The sequence below is a fragment of the Mesocricetus auratus genome, unplaced genomic scaffold (genome assembly GCF_017639785.1).
Source record: "Mesocricetus auratus isolate SY011 unplaced genomic scaffold, BCM_Maur_2.0 Super-Scaffold_100006, whole genome shotgun sequence".
In the NCBI taxonomy this organism is placed as follows: domain Eukaryota; kingdom Metazoa; phylum Chordata; class Mammalia; order Rodentia; family Cricetidae; genus Mesocricetus; species Mesocricetus auratus.
In genome coordinates this window covers 23,580,242-23,603,123 of record NW_024429190.1, presented here as the reverse complement: position 1 = coordinate 23,603,123, position 22,882 = coordinate 23,580,242, and the positions used below count along the sequence as shown (strand labels likewise).

The 22,882-nt window shown below is 35.1% G+C and overlaps 1 protein-coding gene across 2 annotated transcripts in view; it reads left to right on the top strand.

The window, feature by feature from the left end:
- The window catches only part of Fbxl5 (F-box and leucine rich repeat protein 5), a 52,970-nt gene that overhangs the window by 19,208 nt on the left and 10,880 nt on the right, over positions 1 to 22,882 (top strand). For both annotated transcript variants that reach the window (XM_040747041.1, XM_040747042.1), the window contains exons 2-9: positions 5,093 to 5,308; positions 8,570 to 8,665; positions 10,818 to 11,004; positions 13,492 to 13,674; positions 16,244 to 16,369; positions 18,292 to 18,440; positions 19,260 to 19,342; positions 20,147 to 20,869. In XM_040747041.1, coding sequence (XP_040602975.1) covers positions 5,093 to 5,308; positions 8,570 to 8,665; positions 10,818 to 11,004; positions 13,492 to 13,674; positions 16,244 to 16,369; positions 18,292 to 18,440; positions 19,260 to 19,342; positions 20,147 to 20,869 — 1,763 coding nt within the window. The remainder of the gene's footprint in view (positions 1 to 5,092; positions 5,309 to 8,569; positions 8,666 to 10,817; positions 11,005 to 13,491; positions 13,675 to 16,243; positions 16,370 to 18,291; positions 18,441 to 19,259; positions 19,343 to 20,146; positions 20,870 to 22,882) is intronic.

The window sequence follows — 22,882 nt, the reverse complement described above, 5'->3', positions numbered from 1 at the left end:
TTATTTCGGTAATCCTTACAAGAGCTTTGTAAGACAAGTGTTATCATCCCCCATTTAAAAGTGAGGAAATAGTCTTAGTGGTTAAATAACTTACCTGGCTCACTCAGCAATTAGTAGAGCCTGAATTTTAATCCTAGAATTTTTTTCTCTCTCTGAAAGCTATGATTTTTAGCATTTCCTAACTTGCTGCTTATTACTGTTTTTATACAAAAGTTTATTTATAAGTCATTTTTCCATCTGTAAATTTGGCCTGAGCATACTAAAGCTTCTTCATTGAGTGTATATCTCTGATTAACTTAAAGTATGGTCTGGCTAATTGGGCAGAAAATAAAACATGCAGCCGGAGTGGTAATGTTTGGATTCTTACTGTGCATTTTTGAATCTGTTTTGAATTTACTTGCTTTATGTTAACAGTATTTTTGGCAATCAGTTTTAATGCCAGTCTTTATATTTTAGGCTGTACAGTGTCTTGAGACAGAAAGTCAATTGTATGTTTTCATGTAAAAACTATCATGTTGTTGTTTTACTGCTGCTGATTATGTGTGTCTTGTTATATGTAGGTTCTTTGTAGAATGTGCTGACACCAGAGTGTATTATCGTGTAGGCTACTTTCTGTAGCTTTTCTGTATTCTACTTTTCTATATTTCTGTAGCTTTCGTCCTGTCATAGAACATTGCTTTTCACAGTTTATCTTAGGACTCACTAGTGGTTCATACATTTGTGCATAAGAAATAGTATTAGAAAAGGAAAGGGGAAATGTAAATACATCCCAGAGTACAGAGGGAGATAGTTTTTCCTCAATTATCTTTGAAGCATTTGTCCTCTGTTTGGATTTCACTGCTTTGTTTTTACCATATTTTATTTAGTGAGGGACTGACAAGATCATTTGTAGTAAACAATATTTGGAAAACACTTGCCTGGAGCAGCATTCCTAAGCTAAAGCACAGTTGACATTTGGGCTACAGAATTTGTTGTGGGGGCTGTCCTTTGCATTGTAAAATATTTTAGCCACATTCTTGGCTCATACTCATCCTATGTCAGTAGCCATTGGTGACAAACTAAACTGACCTAAGACCTTTCTTCCTATCTCTTGGGGGGACAGTTTTCCTTACAGTGAGACCATTGTTGTGGAGCAATTATTCTGACCAGTTACTGTCTTTATTCCAAAAAGATAGCTTTCTGTGTGGGATAGACATTTTATCTGTGACATAAATTAGTTACAGAACCTAAATCTCCATTATTGCATAATTACACGATTTAGGACAAATTATTTCTTAGCCTGTTTTCTAGTCTATAAAATGGGTATGATAAACCCATTGGCTTTAGAAATGAATACTTCAACAACAGTTTAGTTTCCAGCATATTGTAAGCTGCAGTATACCCTAAAATGGTTAGTGGGCAGGTTTATTTAAATCTAATATTTGAATACCTTTATAGAAGCAAATAAAGCTTTGAGAAAACCATTCATATAGATTTTTAAAGAGTTGTGTTTGTTCTGGCTTTTTTGTTTGTTTTTGTTTTGTGGTATTGAAGATTGAATTCGGGTCCTTGTTCATGCTAAGAGCTCTACCACTGAACTACAGCACTGACATGCTTTTATCTGTTAAATCCACTAACTTTTGGTATCAGATTAAAATTATTTTTTTGTGGAGAAAATTTGATGTGAGTCATAGCTTAAGAACCTTCTTTCCCTTTTCTCTCATCTTTTCTTTGGTTTTGGCCTAGTTCACATATTCGTCAAGGCAACAAATAATAAGAATTTAATATAAACGAAGCTATTTTCTTCACCTGTTGTTTAAACATCCTCTCCAGAAAAATACTTTTCAAATCTGATTTTTTTCCAGCTTTAAAGTATCATTGTATATGTACAAAAGTACATATACAGTGGTATGGTATACATTTGTAATGTTTAGTAATTACCCATGTCTAATTGATTAGCCCTTCCATTAACATAGTTATAATTTCTGTATAGATAGAAGAAAAACGAAAAACACAGTTCAAATCTAGCCTGTTAGTAACTTTCAAATACAGTTAACTGTGACAATTTTCTTAACTTGCCAGTATGTTGTGTACTTTGTGGGCATTCAAAGTTTATGACTGTTAATGCTTTTTATTTGTTATATGTCTACTAAGAATTCTTTTTTTTCCCTCCTGGGGTTGAGAACAAACCTATAAATGTAGTGCTTGTTAGGATGGCTTTCTATTGCCAAACCACATCCCTAGTCTCTTATACTAAGACTTTTTAAGCATCCCTTAACACGCCCACCCTCAATTTAAGCAATATTACCCATGGTACTATTTGTAGCTATTAGCCACTAATAAAGCTTGTTGTAATGTGGTGCAGTATTTCTGAATATTATTAAAATCTGAAGTGTGAATTTCTTCAAGTTTGTTATACATAATTGTTTTTAGTATGGAAAGGAGCTACACATTATTTTTACATTGTGACGTGTGAAAATTGTAGGAAACTTTAAACTTCAGTGCCCTTAAATACAGAGTTTTATAGAAATAAAGTAACAGTCATTTGCTTACATATTGTCTGTGATTCCTTTTTGGGTTGTAGCAACTGAGTTAAGTAGTCAGTGTGGGCTTCTAGCCTGGGAAAATTTAAATATTTATTGTCTGACTCTACAGAAATGCTGCAAACCCCTGTTCTAGATGATTGACACATGTATTATGGTTAACTATTCATTGTCTTCTCTTCAGTAGAGTGTCAACTCCATAAAAGCAGAGATCTTTAGTTTGTTCCCTTGTGTATTCCCATGTACCAAGAACAGTATCTGGTTCATCAAAGCTGTTCGCTGATTTTTGAAATAGAACAAAAAAGTATCTGGATTTATAAAAATGAATATTTAATTTTTAAAAGAAGATAACCCTGTGAAGTGTAGGAATCTTGTTCCCAGTTAGCATCAAGTAGAAACAAAGACATTTGAGAGACAAAAGTTACCTAGCTAAAATAAATGATTGTGCTAGGTCTCTTAGGGAATCAGAACCTATGGATCACTGTGATTCTGCTGTTAATACTTCTTTTTTTTTTTTTTTTGGTTTTTTTTCGAGACAGGGTTTCTCTGTATTGTTTTGGAGACTGTCTTGGAACTCGCTTGGTAGACCAGGCTTGGTCTCGAACTCACAGAGATCCGCCTGCCTCTGCCTCCCTAGTGCTGGGATTAAAGGCATGTGCCACCACCGCCCAGTTAATACTTCCTTTTAAAGAAGATACTTGTCAGTTCTCTGTGTAGATTGACTTTACTTTAGCTGTAATGGCATCCTTTTCACTGTTCTTCCATCACAGTACTTGCTGTGAAAGGCTAGTAAGACAGTTCACTCCTCTTCAGGAAGACTAGACCACACTTTGGAAAGGAAGCCGAAGAAATTTGGTGTTAGTAACATTTGCCTTTTAATTTACTTATTATACTTAACCTAATTGTTTCCTGTTTAAAATGAATTTTGTAATTAGAATTGAACAATAGAATTTCAATTTAATCTAGATAATGGAAGATTTGAATATTACTTTGAATTTATTTGTGTAATTAATTTATTTAGGCAATCTCTCCACATAGCCCTGGCTATACTAGAACTCATTATATAGACCAGTGTCTTAAGGTAGGGTTTCTGTTGCTGTGAAGAGACATGGCAACTTTTATAAAAGAAAACATTCAATTGGAGCGACTTACAGTTCAGAGGTTTAATCTATTATCATCATGGTGAGAAGTATGGTAGCATGCAGCAGACATGGTGCCAGAGAAGGAGCTGAGAGTTTTGCATCCTGATCCACAGGCAACAGGAAGTGAACTGGCATACTGGGCATGACTTGAGACCTCAAAGCCTGCTTCTCCAACGAGGTCACGTCTCCTAAAAGTGCCACTGCCTATGAGCCAAGTATTCAAACACATGAGTCAATGGGGGCCATACCTAGTCAGACCACCACAGCCAGGCTGACCTTAAGCTTAGAGATCCACATGCCTCTGCCTCCTAAATTCTGGGATTAAAGATCTGTGCTATCAAGCTCAATTTACTTTGTATTTGAAAACAAATTTCTTAAAAAAATTTTTTAACAAACATTTTTTTGTTTTTTAATTAATTTATTTTTATTTTATTTACATTGATGTTTTGCCATGGGTGTTTGTTCAGTCCCCTGGAACTGGAGTTACAGTTTTGAGCTGACATGTGGGTACTCTTGAAGAGCAGTCAGTGCTTTTTAAAACCACTGAGCCATTTCTCCAGCCGGAAACAAATTTCTTGATGTGTGTGTGTGTGTGTTTTAAATATTAGAATTTAGTTTTCTATTATGTGTGAAAGCTTGGAATTACACCGGAATGGGAATTTTCCCCCAAAATGAATGCTAGAATTTAAAAAATGATGGCATACTTAAAGTGTTATATTTTTATATCAGTTTTCTTAAAAATATGATTCTCTTGTGTGTGTGGTGACTTAGGCCTTTAATCCCAGGTCTTGGAGTGCAGAGGCAGATGGGTCTCTGCGAGTTGGAGACCAGCCTGGTTTATATAATAAGTCCTAGGCTTTAACCAGGGCTACATAGAGAGACCCTGTGTCAAAAAAAGAAAAAAGTGTGTGTGTAAACTTCTCTTAAATTATCTGGCAATGTTCTAATAGTTCTATATTTTATACTTATTTCATGAACAAGATCAGTTTCATCTTGACACTAAAATTTAAACTATAGTGAAATATGTTCTAATTTTTAAATTGCAGTAGTGTAATAACATGAAGAACATTTTGAACAAAGAAAAAGAAACCAAACTATCCTAAGCATATTCTAATGCAGGTGTCTTTGGTATGATTTATGATACAGAGAGAGCAATGGGATTTCAGGCTTGGAGGGAACTGGGTCTGATAGTTTTTTATTTAAGTGATTTTAATTTTTCCAAACAGCGTCATCTTAGTGTAGGGCACTTTTAAATTATACAACTGTGAATTATTATTTTGTCAATTTCCTTTATTTGAACTTTAACCAATGTTTTCCATGTAAAGGGAATATTGCTATGTACAAAAATTTAAGTATACATTTGAATGTTTCTTGTAATATTGTCTCATGTTTGCATCTATTTACTATGTCTTTTAAATTTTTATTCAGCTTTCTAAAACCAACTTTTCCAACAACAATGACTTCCGAGCTCTTCTCCAGTCTTTATATGCTACTTTCAAGGAGTTTAAAATGCATGAGCAAATTGAAAATGAATACATTATTGGTTTACTTCAGCAACGCAGTCAGACCATCTATAATGTACACTCTGACAATAAACTCTCTGAGATGCTTAGTCTCTTTGAAAAGGGACTGAAGAATGTTAAGGTGAGTTGAAAATTGATATATAACTATTAGAAATAATGCCAGCCTGTCATTGTAGTTTTTATTAGCAACTTTAGTAAATGCTATTATTTTAAGGAAAGCTGTTTCATTTATTCGTGATGGCTAGGAAGGCTGTTCTTGAGGAATGGTTACAGTGGAGGTGTGTAGTAAGGTGAAGAGATAAATAAAGCTCAATTCTGAATACAAGAAAAAGTAGGAGTTAGGAGCCAAGAAGCAAGGAGAGAGCCAGTGAGGGAAAATTACTCAGGGAAAACATTAGGACCAGCAGGATTCTTGTTGAATTAACTCTTCAGGACTTCTGCTGACAATAGGCCAGGGTATTAAATCCTTGAGGCTGAGGCAGTAGTGAGGGATTTGATCAGATACTGCCATAGTCACATACTGAAAGTAGATGATTATTGCTAAACCGACTCAGTAGAATTCTTACCAAAATTGAACTGAGGCTAAGGGCAGAGTCTAAGGTCAGATGGAATTGAAAAGAGGATTCAGAGGATCTGGCTTAGGTCTGTTGAGAGTTTTGAAACTGGCTCTTTATTAATGTCTAATGAAGTGTGTGTGTGTGAGTGTGTGTGTGTGTGTGTGTGTGTGTGTGTGTGTGTGTGTGTGTGAATACCGATCATAAAATTTTAAAGTTTTGTTAGTTGAAATTTTAATTACTGTGAAATTGTCATAAACATTTGCTAAATTGTTTTTTAAAAAGCTATTTATGTGTGTACCACTGACTGAAGGTTTAATTTTATTTAGGATAACACTTCAGTTCCATGCATTTTATTTAAAATTAAAGGTGGAGCCAGGTGTGGAGGCACACACCTTTAATCCCAGCACTCTGGAGGCAGAAAAAAGTGAATCCTTATGAGTTCAAGGTCAGCCTAGTTTACATAGTGAGTTCCAGGCCAGTCAGGGCTACATAATAAGACCTTTTTTCAAACAGAATAAAATAACACAATAAAATTGAAGATGGTAGATGTAAATCAGTAGTAGAGTTCTTACCTAGCATGACCTAGGTCTTGATTCCAGTTTGTAACAGTGGGAGAAAGAATGAAATGGCCTGTAAGTTTGAGGCCAGCATGGTCTACAGATTGAGTTCCAGGACAGCCAAGGCTGTTACACAGAGAAACCCTGTCTCAACAACAAACACAAACAAACAAAAAAAGGAATGACAACTACAGTGTTTACTATATTTTGTTTTTCCTTATTATAGGAAGCAGAATGGCTAAAGACAACGATTTCAGTTGCATGGATGGTGGCACTTGTCTGAAATTTCAATAGTCAGGAGGGTGAGGCAGGAGAGTCATTAGTTCAAGGCCAGCCTAGGGTACATAGTGAGATTTTTATCTCAAAAAACAAAGTAATATTGGAAAAGAAAATGAAATGCATTTGTGAGTGTAGTTTAGGATAAAGATGTATGTACATTTTCTTATATTTGTCTTAAAAAACCGTTTGAAAGTTAATCTTTGTTTAACTCATTCATTTCATTGAAGCATAGGAGAAAGTTATACCCTTTACTTAGAGGGAGGATCAGTTTTGAAGAACAGAAAACAGTAAAGGCCATTATTAAGAAATTCTACCAGTAGTCTCTGGAAGGAGGGGCACTTGGTCTATATCCAGAGGGGAGGTGGTTGATTAGTAGACGAAAGCATACTGCATAATAACAGAAGGGGGATTTGCTTTTCTATTGAATACTACTTTGTACCCTTGGTGTTTATAGCATATCCATGTATTATGTAGTCAGTAATTTCAGAACCAAAGTAGTGATTGTTAAAAATAGAGGGGAAGGGACATGCTTGAAAATTATGTAAGGCCGAAGACCAGTGGAATACTGTGATTATATAAAGTGATAGAGGAAAAGAGAGAAACGGGTGAGAATTGTATTAGATTTAGTATGTGAAAGAGTAGTAGGGATTAAGGTTTATTCTGTACTATGTATGTAGCATAAATACATATTTATTAATAGGAAGAGAGGGCATTGATGGATTTGAAGAGGAGAAAGAGTGAACTAGTGTGAAAAGCAAATTTGAAAATTATTAGCATACAAATGTAATTGGAAGTCCTACATATGAATATGCTTACGGGATGTGCAAAATCTCAGCAGAATTCAACATTGAAAGTAATTGAATATGTTATCTATAAGAAAAAACTGACTACAACAGGAATGAAATAGTACTTGTCTTACTTTTTTATTGCTGTAATAAAATACCATGACCAAGAAATTTGGAACTTACAGTTTCAGAGGGATGAGTCCTCTGTGTGTGTGTGCGCGTGTGTGCGTGTGTGTATGTGTCTGTGTGTGTGTGTGTGTCTGCCCACACACGCATGTATTAGCAGACAGATGTGTTGGGAACTGGAAGCTGAGAGTTGAGTACTTAGTTCTGAAAGCACAAATAGGAAGCAAGAAGTAGAGATTGAACTTGAACTGGAAATGGTGAGAATTTTTATCCCTCAAATTCTACCCCTAGTGACATACTTCTTGTAGCAATGCCACACCTCCTAAGTCTTCCCAAACAGTGCCATTAACTGAGGACCAAGATCCAGATACCAAAACCATTGGGGAACAGTCTCATTCAAATCACCACAGTATCATATTTTAAAATATTTCATTATTTTGTAAGCTTCCCATATTATTACATCAAGGAAAGAGGAAAGATTGATAAGTTACAGGGAGATGTGATGTTAATTCATATGTAGAAGAAATGTTTGACTGTTGAGAGGTATCCAGAATGAGAATGATTTACTTGAAAATGTGAGTTTCTTGCCTTTAGAAATGTTGATAGTAATATATGTAGCCTGTTAGAATAACATAAGATATATAAAAACTTCTTATAGTATATTTTGAAATATGCTTGCTATATTGTAATAAAATAAAAAAACAGAATTAGAGTTATTAAGGAATTCAAAGCTTATCATTTAAGGGCTGTGTGTGGGAGGTAGTGCCAAGACTAGTGTACAGTGTCAGACATGTTAGTTAGCTAGTGCTCTGGCACTGAATTGTATCCTAGCTCTAAGGACATCTTTATGCTAAAAGAAAATTAAATTGACTTCCTGTGATCAGACAACATACAGCAAAGCAAACCTTTATATGCATTTGAGACTGTCTCACTGTGTTGCCCTGGCTGGTCTGGAACTTGCTATGTAGACTAGGCTGGCATCAAACTTAGAGATCCACTTGCTGCTGCCCCCTGAGTACTGGCATTAAAGATATGTGTCTCCACTTCCTGCTAAATGTATATTATTCTTTGTTTCTAGAATGAATATGAGCAGTTAAATTATGCAAAACAGTTGAAAGAGAGGTTGGAGGCTTTTACAAGAGATTTTCTTCCTCATATGAAAGAGGAAGAAGAGGTAAGCAGAATTTTTCTTTGTTGTGATTTATATTCATAATTTAACAGAAAATATAATTTTGCCTTAGGTTTATAAAAATAATGCATAAAAAGAGAATGTTGTGTTGATGGAGAGAATAGTCTTTCTTTTTGGGAACAGGAATGGAACCCAGTGAGAATTGATTTTCATAGAAAGATTGCTACTCAATGAATAAGTTTAATTACTTAAGAAATGATACACATTCATAATTGTCACTAATTTTTTAAAACTTTAGAAGATTCTGCAAATCTTTAAATATTTTCTGTGTGGTAGCTTTAAAGAGTTTTTAGTGTTTTTTCATGAGTAGACTTGTAATTAATGGTGGTTTTAAGTTTATCACTCTTGTGCCTTATGTAGACGAATTAGCATATCAGTAAACATACAGCAATTTTTCTTCTTTCAGTAATACGAGTATCCAGCATAGGATACAGAGAAACTATCTTGTGAGGACTGGATACCCACCCACCCTTCCTTCCTTTTTCCCTCCCTCCCTCCCTCCCTCCCTCCCTTCCTTCCTCTCTCTTTCCTTTTTTTGAGATTTATTTTTATTTTACATGTAAGAGTGTTTTGTCTATATGTTTGCATGTGCACTGTGTGCCAAAAGATGACATCAGAGTCCCTGGACTGAATTAGAGATGATTTTGAGTAAACATATGGGTGCTGGAAGCCAAACTTGCAAGAGCAGCAAGTTATCTTAATTTACTAGTTTTCTCTCCAGCCCTAGTTTAAAAAACAAAAAGCAAAACATTTATTGTGCGTTCGGGAATTGTTTTCCTTCCGCCATAGGTTCTGGGAATTGAACTCAAGTCATCAGTGTTAGTAACAAATACTTTTATCCACTAAGCAACTTTGTTGGCCTCTGGATCGTTGTTTCAAGCTGTAAATCATGTATTGTGATTTGCAATTATTGTGTTCTGCTTCCTTGCCAGAAGAGGGCACCAGAGCTCACTACAGATGGTTGTGAGCCACCTTGTGGTTGCTGGGAATTGAGCTCAGGACCTCTGGAAGAGTAGTCAGTGCTCTTGACCTCTGAGCCATCTCTCCAGCCCATATGGTTTCATTTTATAATCAGCTTGATAATAAAAAAAAATGCAACCTACTTTCTAAACTCTTCCCAAGATGGGAAACATTGGTTTGGTACTCTTTGATTGGTACTTGATGGTTTCTCATAATTTTTTTATATTGTAATACGTAACCAGTGCTTAAACCAAGATTAAGCGTTTCTTTTTTTGTTTTTATTGAAAATAGTTTTTTTCCCCTCTCACATAATATATTCTGGTTATGGTTTCCCCTCCCTCTATTCCTCCTGGCTTTGTCTAATATCCCCTCACATCTAGAGCCACCCCCTTTCTGTCTCTCAAGAAAACAAATAGACTTCTAGGAGATGATAATATGACATAATAAGATAAAACAAAAACTAACACTTCAGAATTGGACAAAGCAAACAGAAGTAAAAGAACCCAAGAGAATTCACAGAATCAGAGATCCACTTGTTGGCACACTCAGGAATCCCATAAAAACACCAAACTGGAAGCTGTAATATGTATGCAAAGGACCCTGTAGGGTTAAAAGAGAAGAAAATTTTGACACATACACACACATACACAGATCCTGGCATGGTCACACCTCTTTTTTGTTTGTTTGTTTTTTACGAGACAGGGTTTCTCTGTATTGTTTTGGAGGCTATCGGTCCAGCCCGGCCTCGAACTCACAGAGATCCGCCTGCCTCTGCCTCCCGAGTGCTGGGATTAAAGGCGTGTGCCACCATCGCCTGGCCCATGGTCACACCTCTTAATTCTTCTCAATTCCCTAATGACTAAGCATTCAAATATGAGCTTGTGGGGGGCCATTCTTATTTAAACCAACAGGCAGGTATTGGGCTAAATGTTTGACAATAATGAAGTGATTGACTTTAACAAGCTTGGTACAGGAAAACCTTGTTCCTTAAAATTGTATAGAGGCCTACAAAATCTTAGAAAAATACCCTTTTTTATATTTAAAAAATTTAGATAGTTCAGTGGTAATAAGTACAATTTTATATCTTTGAATTGCATGCTCATAATACTTAACGAGCCATTAGTAAAGGGCTTCAAGTAAATTGAAAATCTTTCCCTATACATGCTTTTAAATTTAGGTTTTTCAGCCCATGTTAATGGAATATTTTACCTATGAAGAGCTTAAAGATATCAAAAAGAAAGTGATTGCACAGCACTGCTCACAGAAGGACACAGCAGAACTCCTTAGAGGTCTCAGCCTGTGGAATCAAGCTGAAGAACGACAGAAAGTTTTCAAATACTCTGTGGATGAAAAGTCAGATACTGGTAAGATTGACCTACTTTGACAGAACAGTGTTAAAACAGTGTCATTGACATTTTGTTATTAATTATAGATTTTGTTTAAGGACTAATTTAAGTCAGTTTTACACTGTGGTCAGTTTAAGTCATTTAGTTTTATTTAAAATACAATTGAGGACAGTAGTTTCTATTGTACAATTTGGTGTTTATAATTTTCCATCTTGTAGGCTTGGGTTACATGTAGTGTAGTGTTTCTTGAGTGAATTTGTAGGTATAAAATAAGTTCTATTTTTGACCAATGAAAATTCAGAACTGCTATATGTTCAGACAGCTTTCTGAGCTTCCTTATCATAGTGACAGGTTTAAATTTTTTCCCTTTATTTTAATGTATGTATATGGATATTTTGCCTGCTGTATGTCTGTATATCATGTGCATTCATTGCTTGCATAGGCTAGAAAAGGGCATCAGTTCCTCTGGGACTGGAGTTAGAGTTGGTTGTTCACCACCATGTGGGTCTTGTGAATGGAATCTGGGTCCTCTGGGAGAATAGCCAGTGCTCTTGACCTCTGGTCCATTTCTCCAGTCTTACAGTGCCATCTTTTATTTTTGTGTATTTTCAAAGTCAGTTACTTTATAAGCATTGTCTTTAACTTATGGTTCAATGTAGAATTTTTGGACTTTATAATGGCATGAAAGTAAATTGTATACTTCAGTTTTGCATTTTGATCCTTTTTTGGCCTAGTTTATGTTCAGTATAAAACTTCCTAATATCTAAATGCTAGGCAGCAGCGAGCCATGGTTCCTGGTCAACCATATCCATTACAGGGGTAAATCATGTCATTCATCATTTATGTTGTTCATAGACAACAATCAATGTTCTACAGTTCAACAGCTGTGATGGTTGCCAGGTTATGTGCACTTTTGTTCCTGGACATATTTATCTTTAGCTTATTGGGATATAACTCCCATTTTGAGTTAAATAAAGGAATATTTATAATTTTATTTTCATCCTCTGATGTTTATTATTCTCTCAGTGTATCTCCAGTAATGTTTCAGGGTAGTAAATATGAAAGAAAAGCAATGCAAAGCTTTTCTGTTTAGTTACATTAAATAGATGCTTACCTTTTCTAGTAGACTCTTTGCTTATTTTATTCTTATTTATCTCAATAGCTTTGTTTTTAAAAACACTAAAAATATAGTTGGTTCCAGACATAGTTGTACACACCCTTAATCCCAGCACTCTGGCAGCATGGAAACAGACAGATCTGAGTTTGAGATCAACCTAATCTACATAGCAAATTCCAGGCCAGCTATGGTTACATAGGCAAAAGATTAAAAAAAAAAAAGATAAAAAAACCCCAAATTGCTGGCATTCTTAGTCTAACAGAAAAATTCTTCAGCCTCTACATTGGTAATGACAATGTTAGTCCTGTAAAATTTTTTTTGAAATTAGCATTTTCAAATATTAAAGCAGTCAGATTCATTTTTAAAGAAAAATAATATTGTAAGTTGAAGCTATGATTAAACCCATAAAGCTTATGAGCTTACATTTAAATACAGCTTGTGCCCTGGATACCACACCAAAACCTGTTGTGTCTTGTTTAATTGTAACTATAAGATGGCGTCTAAAAACATCACACACATTTAATTTTCCCTTCTTCAAAGCAAATTACATAGCAACATTGTATTTAACACATTTGGCATTTTAAGTGGCAGTTTAAAGTGTTTGATCATAGCATTTCATATTTAAGATTCTTTGTGAAGACCCAGATATACAAGATTCTCATATAGTACTTTGGTGAAATTCATTATTTATCGTAACACTCCATTTTTATTCTTCTTTCAGAAAAATGCTAGCAAATTATGAGATCATAGGAAGTTGTTTATCTAGTGGCTTCCTACAATACTTAATAACAAGAGATTTTTTACCTGTGCACCAGGGGCATTTATATTTACCGAGTTGGCACATAGTTTAAATAGGGTAAGACATTTGTACATTAAAGAAATCAGATTTTTTACATGAATCAGACCTTTTACATGAATTGTCAAAATCAAAGCGGGGACACAAGGAACTAACAGGAGCCTTAATGCATGAACAGAAAATGTGAGCATGTGTGTCGTTAACAATGCTTTGTAGATCTTGTAATCTGGCTGAGTATACGCTTCCTGACTTAAAGCGGTGTAACCTGTTTGGTTCCTTTTTCAAATGATGCTGCCTATGCTACAAAGTGAGTATTGTTTTATCTATGACGCCTTTGTAAGAGGAAGCCAATTCTGTGTTCATTATTGTAGCTCCCACTGATGAAGTATGATCTGGGCCATGATAGTTTAACCCTACAGGTTCTTAACAAGTTCAACATCTCCATGTTACCTCTAATACGTGTTATTTCCTTTTCACATGTTGCAAGCAGGAAGGAATTAACTTCAGGCACTGGCTTTTACTTGTGTGATTGTCATTTCTTACTGCAATGCTCATGTAGCCTTAATCTTAAAGGTTTTCTTTTTTATTTCAGAAGCGGAAGTGTCAGAACAATCCACAGGTATAACCCATCTTCCTCCTGAGGTAATGCTGTCCATTTTCAGTTATCTTAATCCTCAAGAATTGTGTCGATGCAGTCAAGTCAGTACTAAGTGGTCTCAGCTGGCAAAAACAGGATCTTTGTGGAAACATCTTTACCCTGTTCATTGGGCCAGAGGTAGGTAAATGGGACTTCTGATTTGTTTAAAAAATACTTCAGTCTGCCTGTCTAGGCCATTAATCTATAATTCCAGGGAAGGGAACTTTTGAGGGTTTGACCAAAAAAAAAAAAAAAAAATAGATTTTATAGTTGATGTGGTTTTAGTATATGTTTTTGAAGAACTAGCAATGGTGTAATATTTATGAGTAAACTATATAATTAATACTATTTCCTTTAGAATAGTTAGGAAAAATATATCAGAGGGATTGTAAGAAACACTGGTAAAATGGTGATACTTGTTGAAGATAAAAAAAATGGGTACACAGAGATTCATTGTACTATATCTTTGTACATAAGACCATGGCTAGAATTTTTCATGGTAGAAGTTTAAAGGGTAATTGATTTTTTAGAACTACTAAATAATTGGATTATTTGAGTATTTTAAACATAGAATCAATTCTATAAAATGTGAAGGTGAGATACATATAGTTCTCATTTGATCATGGTTTAAAGTAACCAACTCTGCTTTTGACTTTAACATAGGTTTTTACAATGATGGCTAAAGAATTGTTCTTTAAATTACATTAATTTCATTGTGCTAAGTTATTATCACGTATGAAGGTTAGAGAACTTCTCATGAACATGTGAAATATTCTTGGAATATTTACAGCTGTTGTGCACTACATTATTTTGTTGCCGAATTAAAACAGTGCCTTTTAAGTGTCAGCTTCAAAATTCATAAAAGTTAATATACTTTCCCCATATAGGACAGCTTGCAATGGAAATACATATTTCTTGACAAAATTTTGACTTTTAAATTATGGGTCTTATTTAAAAGTTTATTTAGTAAAATGTATATCTTAAAAAAAAATGAGACAGGTTCTTACTATGTAGAAGTTCCAGGTTAGCCTGTAACTCAAAGAGATCCATCTGCCTCTTCCTTGCCAGTGCTGTTTTGAAAAGTGTTCTTAATCTATTGCCTAAACTGACCTCTTAATCTCTATTCTCCTGTATCATATTCCTTAGTGCTGGAATCAGAGGCACCTTCTGAGACAGTTTTTTTTTTGTTTTTTTTTTGTTTTTTTTTTTTTTTTTTTTTTTTTTTTGTTTTGTTTTTTGAGACAGGGTTTCTCTGTGGCTTTGGAAGCTGTCCTGGAACTTGCTTGGTAGTCCAGGCTGGTCTCGAACTCACAGAGATCCGCCTGCCTCTGCCTCCCGAGTGCTGGGATTAAAGGCGTGCGCCACCAACGCCCGGCTTCTGAGACAGTTTTAAGATAAGATGTTCTTAGATATTTAGTGTCTTTAGGATAATCAGAATTATTATTTTTGTATGGATTAATTTTTTCATATTATTTGTAGGATGGTAAAATTTGAGTAAAAAATCAAAGCATATGAATGAGTCAGCTTTTTATTTTCAGCTGCTTTTAATTAAGAATTAAGACAAATCCAAATGATGGTATAAATACCATCAAAAGTGGTAATGCTGTGTTGATTTTATGAAACCACTGCATCTTAAATATGCTACTTTACTTTTTTCTGTTTTTAACATATTTAGACCAAACAGAATTATTTTTATTAATGATAACTTATTTTTGTCCCTGTCAGGGGTATTTATAATGTTATGAGACATCTCTGCTTGCCCTGGTTCTGGTTATTATACCATCTAGTGCAGTGAATCTCAACCTGTGGGTCTCTACCCCTTCATGGGTCTCATATCAGATATTTACATTATAATTACTAACAATAGCAAAATTACAGTTGCAAGATAGCAATGAAAATAACCAGGGGTCACCACAACATCACGAGGAACTGTATTAAAGGTCAAAGCATTAGGAAGATTGAGAACCACTGGTCTAGTAGGTAGAGGCCTAGATTGCTAAGCACCTTATAATCCATAGGTTAGCAATAGCATTAGATGTCAGTGATGTCTAGGTGGAGAAACTCTAAGGTAGATATAATCTTAAGAATTTAATAAATTGTTTGTTATTGTTTCTATCTTCATGAAAATATATGTACTGCAGTTGTATCCATACATTTTTGGTTTCACTTTATTTCAGTGTGCCCCTTGACTTCTGTTCCTACCTACTTTGTAGTCTGAAAATGAGGTTATTACTGTATCCAAAGTGAAGTTACTGTAGGGAATAAAAGATTAGGACAGTTCCAGCATTTTTTTTCTTTAATTGGACCTATAGATACTGATAATTATTTTCTTAGAAACTAGATTATTTTTTTTAAATGAAGGGTATCATTGAAAACCTTCCCAAGAGAACAGATACATTACAGGTATACAGCAAAATATATAAGCTTTTGAAGTTCTTTTTCTTTAGTTTTGGAGAAAGGTTACTACTCTGGGAAATACTTACAGTTGGTTAGTAATTGCTACTATTAATTGAACTCACATAGTCATAGTTCTTTTTGTGTGGTTTAAATTGAATCATTTGCATATATATACATATATATGTGTGTGTGTAGTTTTTTTTAATCTTTCTAAAAATAGCCATTGCGTGGAGTTCAGATATGACTAGCAGATTCTTTTTGTAATGATTTTATAATTTGACTTTGTTCCTCTTGTTTATTCATTGTCTAGGTGATTGGTATAGTGGTCCTGCCACTGAACTTGACACTGAGCCTGATGAGGAGTGGGTGAGAAGTAGGAAAGATGAAAGTCGTGCTTTTCAGGAATGGGATGAAGATGCTGATATAGATGAATCTGGTATTTCATGCTTGGAATGAAAATTATTACATGGTGTTTAAATAATTGACATTCTAGTTAATAATTGTTAGGTCTTAGAATCTTGTATTTCGTGTTTTCTAAAGACTTAAGAAGCTTACTTCTGAAGAATTTGAAGGAACAATAAGTAAACTTAGAATTTCTTGTTAGAAGTATTTTTAAAATTAGAGTAGTTTCTCTTGTGTTTTTATAAATAAAATAACAAAATAAAAAAATGATGGCCTTTTTATGTAGAAATAAACTATCTCCATTATAGTGCTTTACAGCTTACAATATGTGATTGAGAATTTCAGTTAATACATCAGCATTTATTGAATCATCTGTAGTTGAGAGATGAGGAACAGGATGATGTTTCATCTGTAAAGTCATATCATTTGCATCAAGGTTATTGTAGAGTTAAGAAGTAACATGTATGAGAGACTGACTGGGTAGGTGTAGCTTAGGGTAGAACACTTACATAACACTGTAAAGTCCTGGGTTTAGTCTCCAGCACCACAGGAAAAAAAATCATGTGTGAAGATTAATTGTGTTGCACAATTTTGGTGTTGTTCTGCCTCCCCCCCCCCCAATTAAGTACTGTACGAGGGAGAATTTGAGAGTGAATAAAATTTATTTCTCCCTTCTGTTAAATATAAGTAAGGGAGAATTTAGAATATATAGTTCTTACTTCGAGGTACATAATGAGATAAACAGATGATGCTTGGGAGTATAAAGGAGGAAGGCAGATTCTGTCTTAGATACTACTTTACATAGTAATTTCTAAAAGATTATAAATTTGTAAAAATCTATAGATGAGAAATTTTAAGAAGTTTCTGTTTATAAAGCTAAAATAAGTAATCTGGTCTGGTGGAAGATCCTTGTAGACAATAAGAACTACAATGGTTGTACTTTGGTAGTTAATGTGTTTCTGATTTTCATGAGTTAAAGAGGGCACATTTTGACAATTGTCTAATAGGGAAAGGATCTATTTTCATTAGCTTCAGTCATGCATATCTATGGCAGGCAATAGGATGTGTAACTTTAGATTTTATAGTAACAAAAAGCACATCTAGGTAGGGAGGATCGTGCGGGGGGAATGACTTAGGAATAAAAGTATGGTGGAATAAATAAGGTTTGCTGAAGTGATTTTTAGTGATAGTGTCCAAGTAAAGGAGGAATTTAAGGTATTTATAAAATATTTGAAATCAGCAAGATATTCAGCAATTACTCTTCACTCTTTTAGTCACTGTATTCTATTTTAAGTAAATCTTTAATATATCAAACTGTTTTATGTTTAGGTACATTCAGGTTAGGAGTTTAGGTAAGTAGAGTAAAGATAGAATTCTGAAAGGTGATACAAATTTTAGGTCTATTTATAGTAGGTTTTTCCTTTCATAAAATTGGAGTTGTAGAAATTTTGTTTTCCTTTATTGGGGCTTAAACTCAGGCCTTCACCCATCCTCTGAAAACAGTGTTTTGCCAAGCTAAAGCTGTAGTTTTTTGGTTTGTTGTTAGAGAAGTATAACTTGTTATAACATTCAAGCTCTGTAGAAAGTACTAAGTCAAGTGCAAAAGGCCATGCTCATGTTTAACTTATGAGCAAAAGTACTTCTTTTGCTTGAAGATTCATGATAATAAGTTTATGGAGTTGTTTTACATCTCTTCTAGCTTTGTGTCCTTTTTAATTAGGTAGAATAACTTAAACTGTACATCATTTATTCCTTTATCATTCTATTCTCTTGAAGAATTTTCACAGTCCTTTCACCATTCAGAATTCTCTTCAGAACTTTTTCTTGTGAAATTGCTTGCAAAAAGGAGTTTGAGGGCAACATAGAGTATTTGCTATTTAGTATTTGATGCGTCCTTTGAGTGGCCTACATATAATTGGTGTATCTAGTTCTTAGATGTTTGATTTCATTTTACAGAAGAGTCTGCAGAGGAATCGATTGCTATCAGCATTGCACAAATGGAAAAACGTTTACTCCATGGCTTAATTCATAATGTTCTGCCATATGTTGGTACCTCTGTAAAAACTTTAGTGTTAGCATACAGCTCTGCAGTCTCCAGCAAAATGGTATGTACAAATGAATACTAGCTTGAATATTAAGAAAAATAGCAGTGATGCAACTTTTGTTTGCTTATTAATGTTTATTTAAGAGGGAAACAATAGAGTGTCTTCCTATGGGTAGGTTGTACACTGCTTGTTTTCATATAATTTCATTTCTTATAGTATTCTCTATAGCTTAGGAATCATTGTCTGTGCTATAGATAATGGAGCTGAAACTAGGCAGGTAATCATTTATTTGAATTTATAGATGTAAAATGATGAGTCTTAGTTCTATATGATTGATTATAACATGTAAGGCATGGCAAAGATGGGCAAATAAGATGAAACCAAATCTCTAAGAAAATTCCTAGAAATTTGAGTTCAGCGACTGGGGAAGTAAATGGCTCATTTAGTAAAGTGTCTTTTGTGCAAGCACAAGGACCAGAGTTTGGATACCCAGCACATACAGATATGTGTATAATGTCAACTATTTAACCACAATGCTGGGGGCCAGGAGAACTGTGTGCAGAGACAGCAGATTCCTGGTACTCACTGGCAGCTAGACTAGCAGAACCTGTGGCTTTAGAGTTCAGGGAAAGATGGTGTCTTAGGAAATTAAGTGGAAGAAGACATGGGGATTAACTTCTGGCCTCCACATACACTATGAAAGCCAAAAAGGAATTTGAGAACAGAGGATATCTATTTTAATGTGTTCTTTGAATGAGTTTTTTTCTTTCAATATGAGTATAGACTTAGGAAAAGCCAGTGGGTTATATTTAGTATTGTCTGTTGCTTATCTAACTAAAGCTCCACGTGTCCTCATGGCAACTTTCTTTTCTTTCTTAGGTTAGGCAGATTTTAGAGCTTTGTCCTAACCTGGAACATTTGGATCTTACCCAGACTGATATTTCTGATTCTGCATTTGACAGGTTATTTATTTTTGAATAACTATAATAAATTCTAATTATGAAATCAGTAAAAGAAATTCTCTATTTTCTTGTTTACATAACCGCTGTTTACTCATTCTGTATTCCTGTTATAATCCTGCCATGTATGGCTGTAACTTGATACAATACTCCCAAGTTTTCCCCCTCTTGTTCACATATGGTACTGATCCAGAACATTGGTATGTTATCTGTCTAAGCTTATGAACTTTGTTTTGTAACTCTAGATCAACATTATCTGTTTTCAAGGTTTTATTCCAGTTCTTAAGTGCCTTTTCTCAAAGCTCACTTTTAATTCACGGTTTTTCTGGTTCAGTACTAGTTTGTTCAAGCCACATTCTTTGCAAATGCTTCTTCCTTGGAAGCTACTAGTTTTCTTCTTATTTTAGGTTCCCCTTTCTTCTAGTTCTGATACATCCTATTTCTGAGGGCGAGAGAGAGATTCTTCTACCCGTTTCTAGAGTTTGTTTCTTCTGTATCTTTTGCAGTAGTGACTCTTTCATGTGTATGCTGCTTCTCCTCTACTGTTTATTTTTAGAACAGGACACTTAAACATTTTTCCCATCCACGTCTTTCTCCCATCCTGTCCTCTACTAGGTTAGAAATACTTGTTTTTTAGTCATCTGTCTTAGTATATTTTTGTATTCCAAGTACTAAAAACATTCCCTGATGATAGAAATTCCAGAAACATTTAAGTGATGCTTTTGTATTTAAAATAATTCTAATGCTCATCTGTATGTGTGTAGTTTAATGCTTTTGAGAATTTAATAGTCTTCTTTCCTCTTATAGTTGGTCTTGGCTGGGTTGCTGCCAGAATCTTCGGCATCTTGATCTGTCTGGATGTGAAAAAATCACAGACATGGCGCTGGAGAAGATTTCTAGGGCTCTTGGAGTTCTGACATCTCACCAGAGTGGCTTTTTGAAAAGTGCAGGCAAGGCCACTTCATCTCCATGGACAAATAAAGATATTACCATGCAATCCTCCGAGCAGTATGCCTGCTTGCACAATTTAACTGACAAAGGTGTTGGTGAAAACATAGACAGTGATCACACTTGGACTAAACCCGTGTCTTCTGAAAGTTTCACTTCTCCTTACGTGTGGATGTTAGATGCTGAAGATTTGGCTGATATTGAAGATGCTGTAGAATGGAGACACAGAAATGTCGAAAGTCTCTGTGTAATGGAAACAGCCTCCAACTTTGGTTGTTCTTCATCTGGTTGTTACAATAGGGACTTTGTGGGATTAAGGACTAGTGTCTGTTGGCAGCAGCATTGTTCTTCTCCAGCCTTTGCATATTGTGGTCATTCATTCTGCTGTACAGGGACAGCTCTAAGGACTATGTCTACACTCCCAGCGACTTCCACAATGTGTAGGAAAGCACTAAGGACTACATTGCCTATGGGAAAAGACTTAATTTATTTTGGGAGTGAAAAGTCTGACCAAGAGACTGGACGAGTACTTTTGTTCCTTAGTCTATCTGGATGTTATCAGATCACAGACCATGGTCTCAGGTGAGTGATCAGTTCCAGTTATTAGGAAATGGATATATTCTTACTCACTTTAGTCAGTTCAAATACATTGTGATATATAGAGGAATATACATTTAGAAGTTTAATTGCTTAGTAACTGGACACATTACATTTTTTATAATATATTTTGGTGGGTCATTGTATAGGTTATTGTCTCAAAGGCATTGAAGAAGTAAATTTTATATTGAGGACTTTGGAAAATATGTCTGTTATAGTTTGGTGTGATTTTTATAGCCTTGAAGTGCCTGTAACCCAAATTTCTGTTGGTCTGTATCCACTCATTGCTGCTGTTGTTGAGACAGTCTCAGTAAGTAGCCTTGCCTGGCCTGGTGCTTGCCTTGTAGACCAGTCTGGCTTTGGACTCATAGAGATCCACCTAATTCTGCCTCTTAGGTGCTGCGATTAAAGACAACACTTGATGCATTTTTGAGTCAAGGACTAACTATCCCAGGCTGCCCTCATACTTTCTGCAGTCTACTTCCCAGCACCCACATGGTAGTTCATGAGAGCTTGAAACCTTCTCTAACTCTAGTTCTAGGTGATCCAGTGCTGTCTTCTGTCCTCTGAAGGTACCAGGTAATCATCTAGGTATGTACATACATGTAGGGATATTACGTCCAGTTTTGGCACTGCTGGAGATCAAACCTATAGACTTTGTGTATGCTAGGTGAGAACTCTAGAAACTTTGTGACATCCCAGCCCTTGTAAGCACAATCTTTAGTATAGTATATTAATTGCCTCCAAACCCTCCATTCCCCCCTTTTTTTTAGTGGATAGAAAAGTGGGGGGAAAGTGTTAAGTATCACTGAGTGACTGACAGGCAGATCTAGGTTATGAATACTCCTTTTCTTTTTTGATTTATTTTTAATTATGTATGTAGGTATATGTTTTTGCATTTACACATATGTGGGGGTGCCTGCTGGCCAGAGGCAGTGGATCCTCTGAAACTGGAGTTATGGTTGGTTATGAGCTGCCTGATGTGGATGCTGGGAACAGAACTTGGGTCTACTGGAAGAGCAGTAAGTACTCTTAATCTGAGTCATCTCTCCAGCCTTTGTTAAATGGTGTTAGAGACAGTTGATGCAGAAACATATACCTACATACATAATTAAAAATAAGCTGAAATGGAGTTAAATACTTTAGAATTACAGTTTTTTTTTTGATGCTACTGTTAAGTGGAATCACTTTCTTAGTTTCTTTTTTAGATTGTTTATTGCTAGTATACAGAAAATATTTTGAATTTCACCCAGGCTTTTCTCAAAACTCTAGTTTAGCTCCCCAAGTTCTGGGATAGGTGTATGCCCCCAAGGTGGGCATATGTTTAATACTGGAATTGATTTTTGTGTGTTGGTGTGTTTATTCCTCTATTTTGTTGAACTTTTTATTGTTAACTGTGTTTTGTATGTGATTTTTTTTCTTCTTTTTCGCTTTATTGATGAAATAACCCAGGACCTTATACATGTCAGACAAGTGCTTTTCATGTGAGCAATACTCCGAAGTCTGTGTGTGGATTCTTTAAGGTTTTCTACATACAATGTCATTTATAAACAGATCATTTTCATTATACCTTTCCTGTTTGGATGTTTTTGCTTTATTTTGTTTATTCAATTGATTTGACTAAACTTACAGTGTTTTAACATAAGTAGAAATGGCAGTTCTATTTAAGTGATTGTAACTTCGAAATAAGTTTAGAAATAGAATTTTGTCTCCCAAATTGTGTTATTTAAGATTGTTTGGCTCTCTGGAGCCACTTGATACTAAACATGAATATTAAAGGTCACTGAAAAAAAGCCTACTCACCATGAATCACAAAGCTGTACCTAGAGCTCCCTATGAGGCAGCTCTACAGAAGAGTTTTCTCATCCTCCACAATTATTTACTGCATGTGTGATGCTGGGAAAGGGCCTTGTGAATCCTGAGCTGAGTCTTGTAAGTGTGGTGAACTTTTGAGTCTAATGAGTTTTATGGATTTGTTGACTCTTCTGAGCTTCTGCC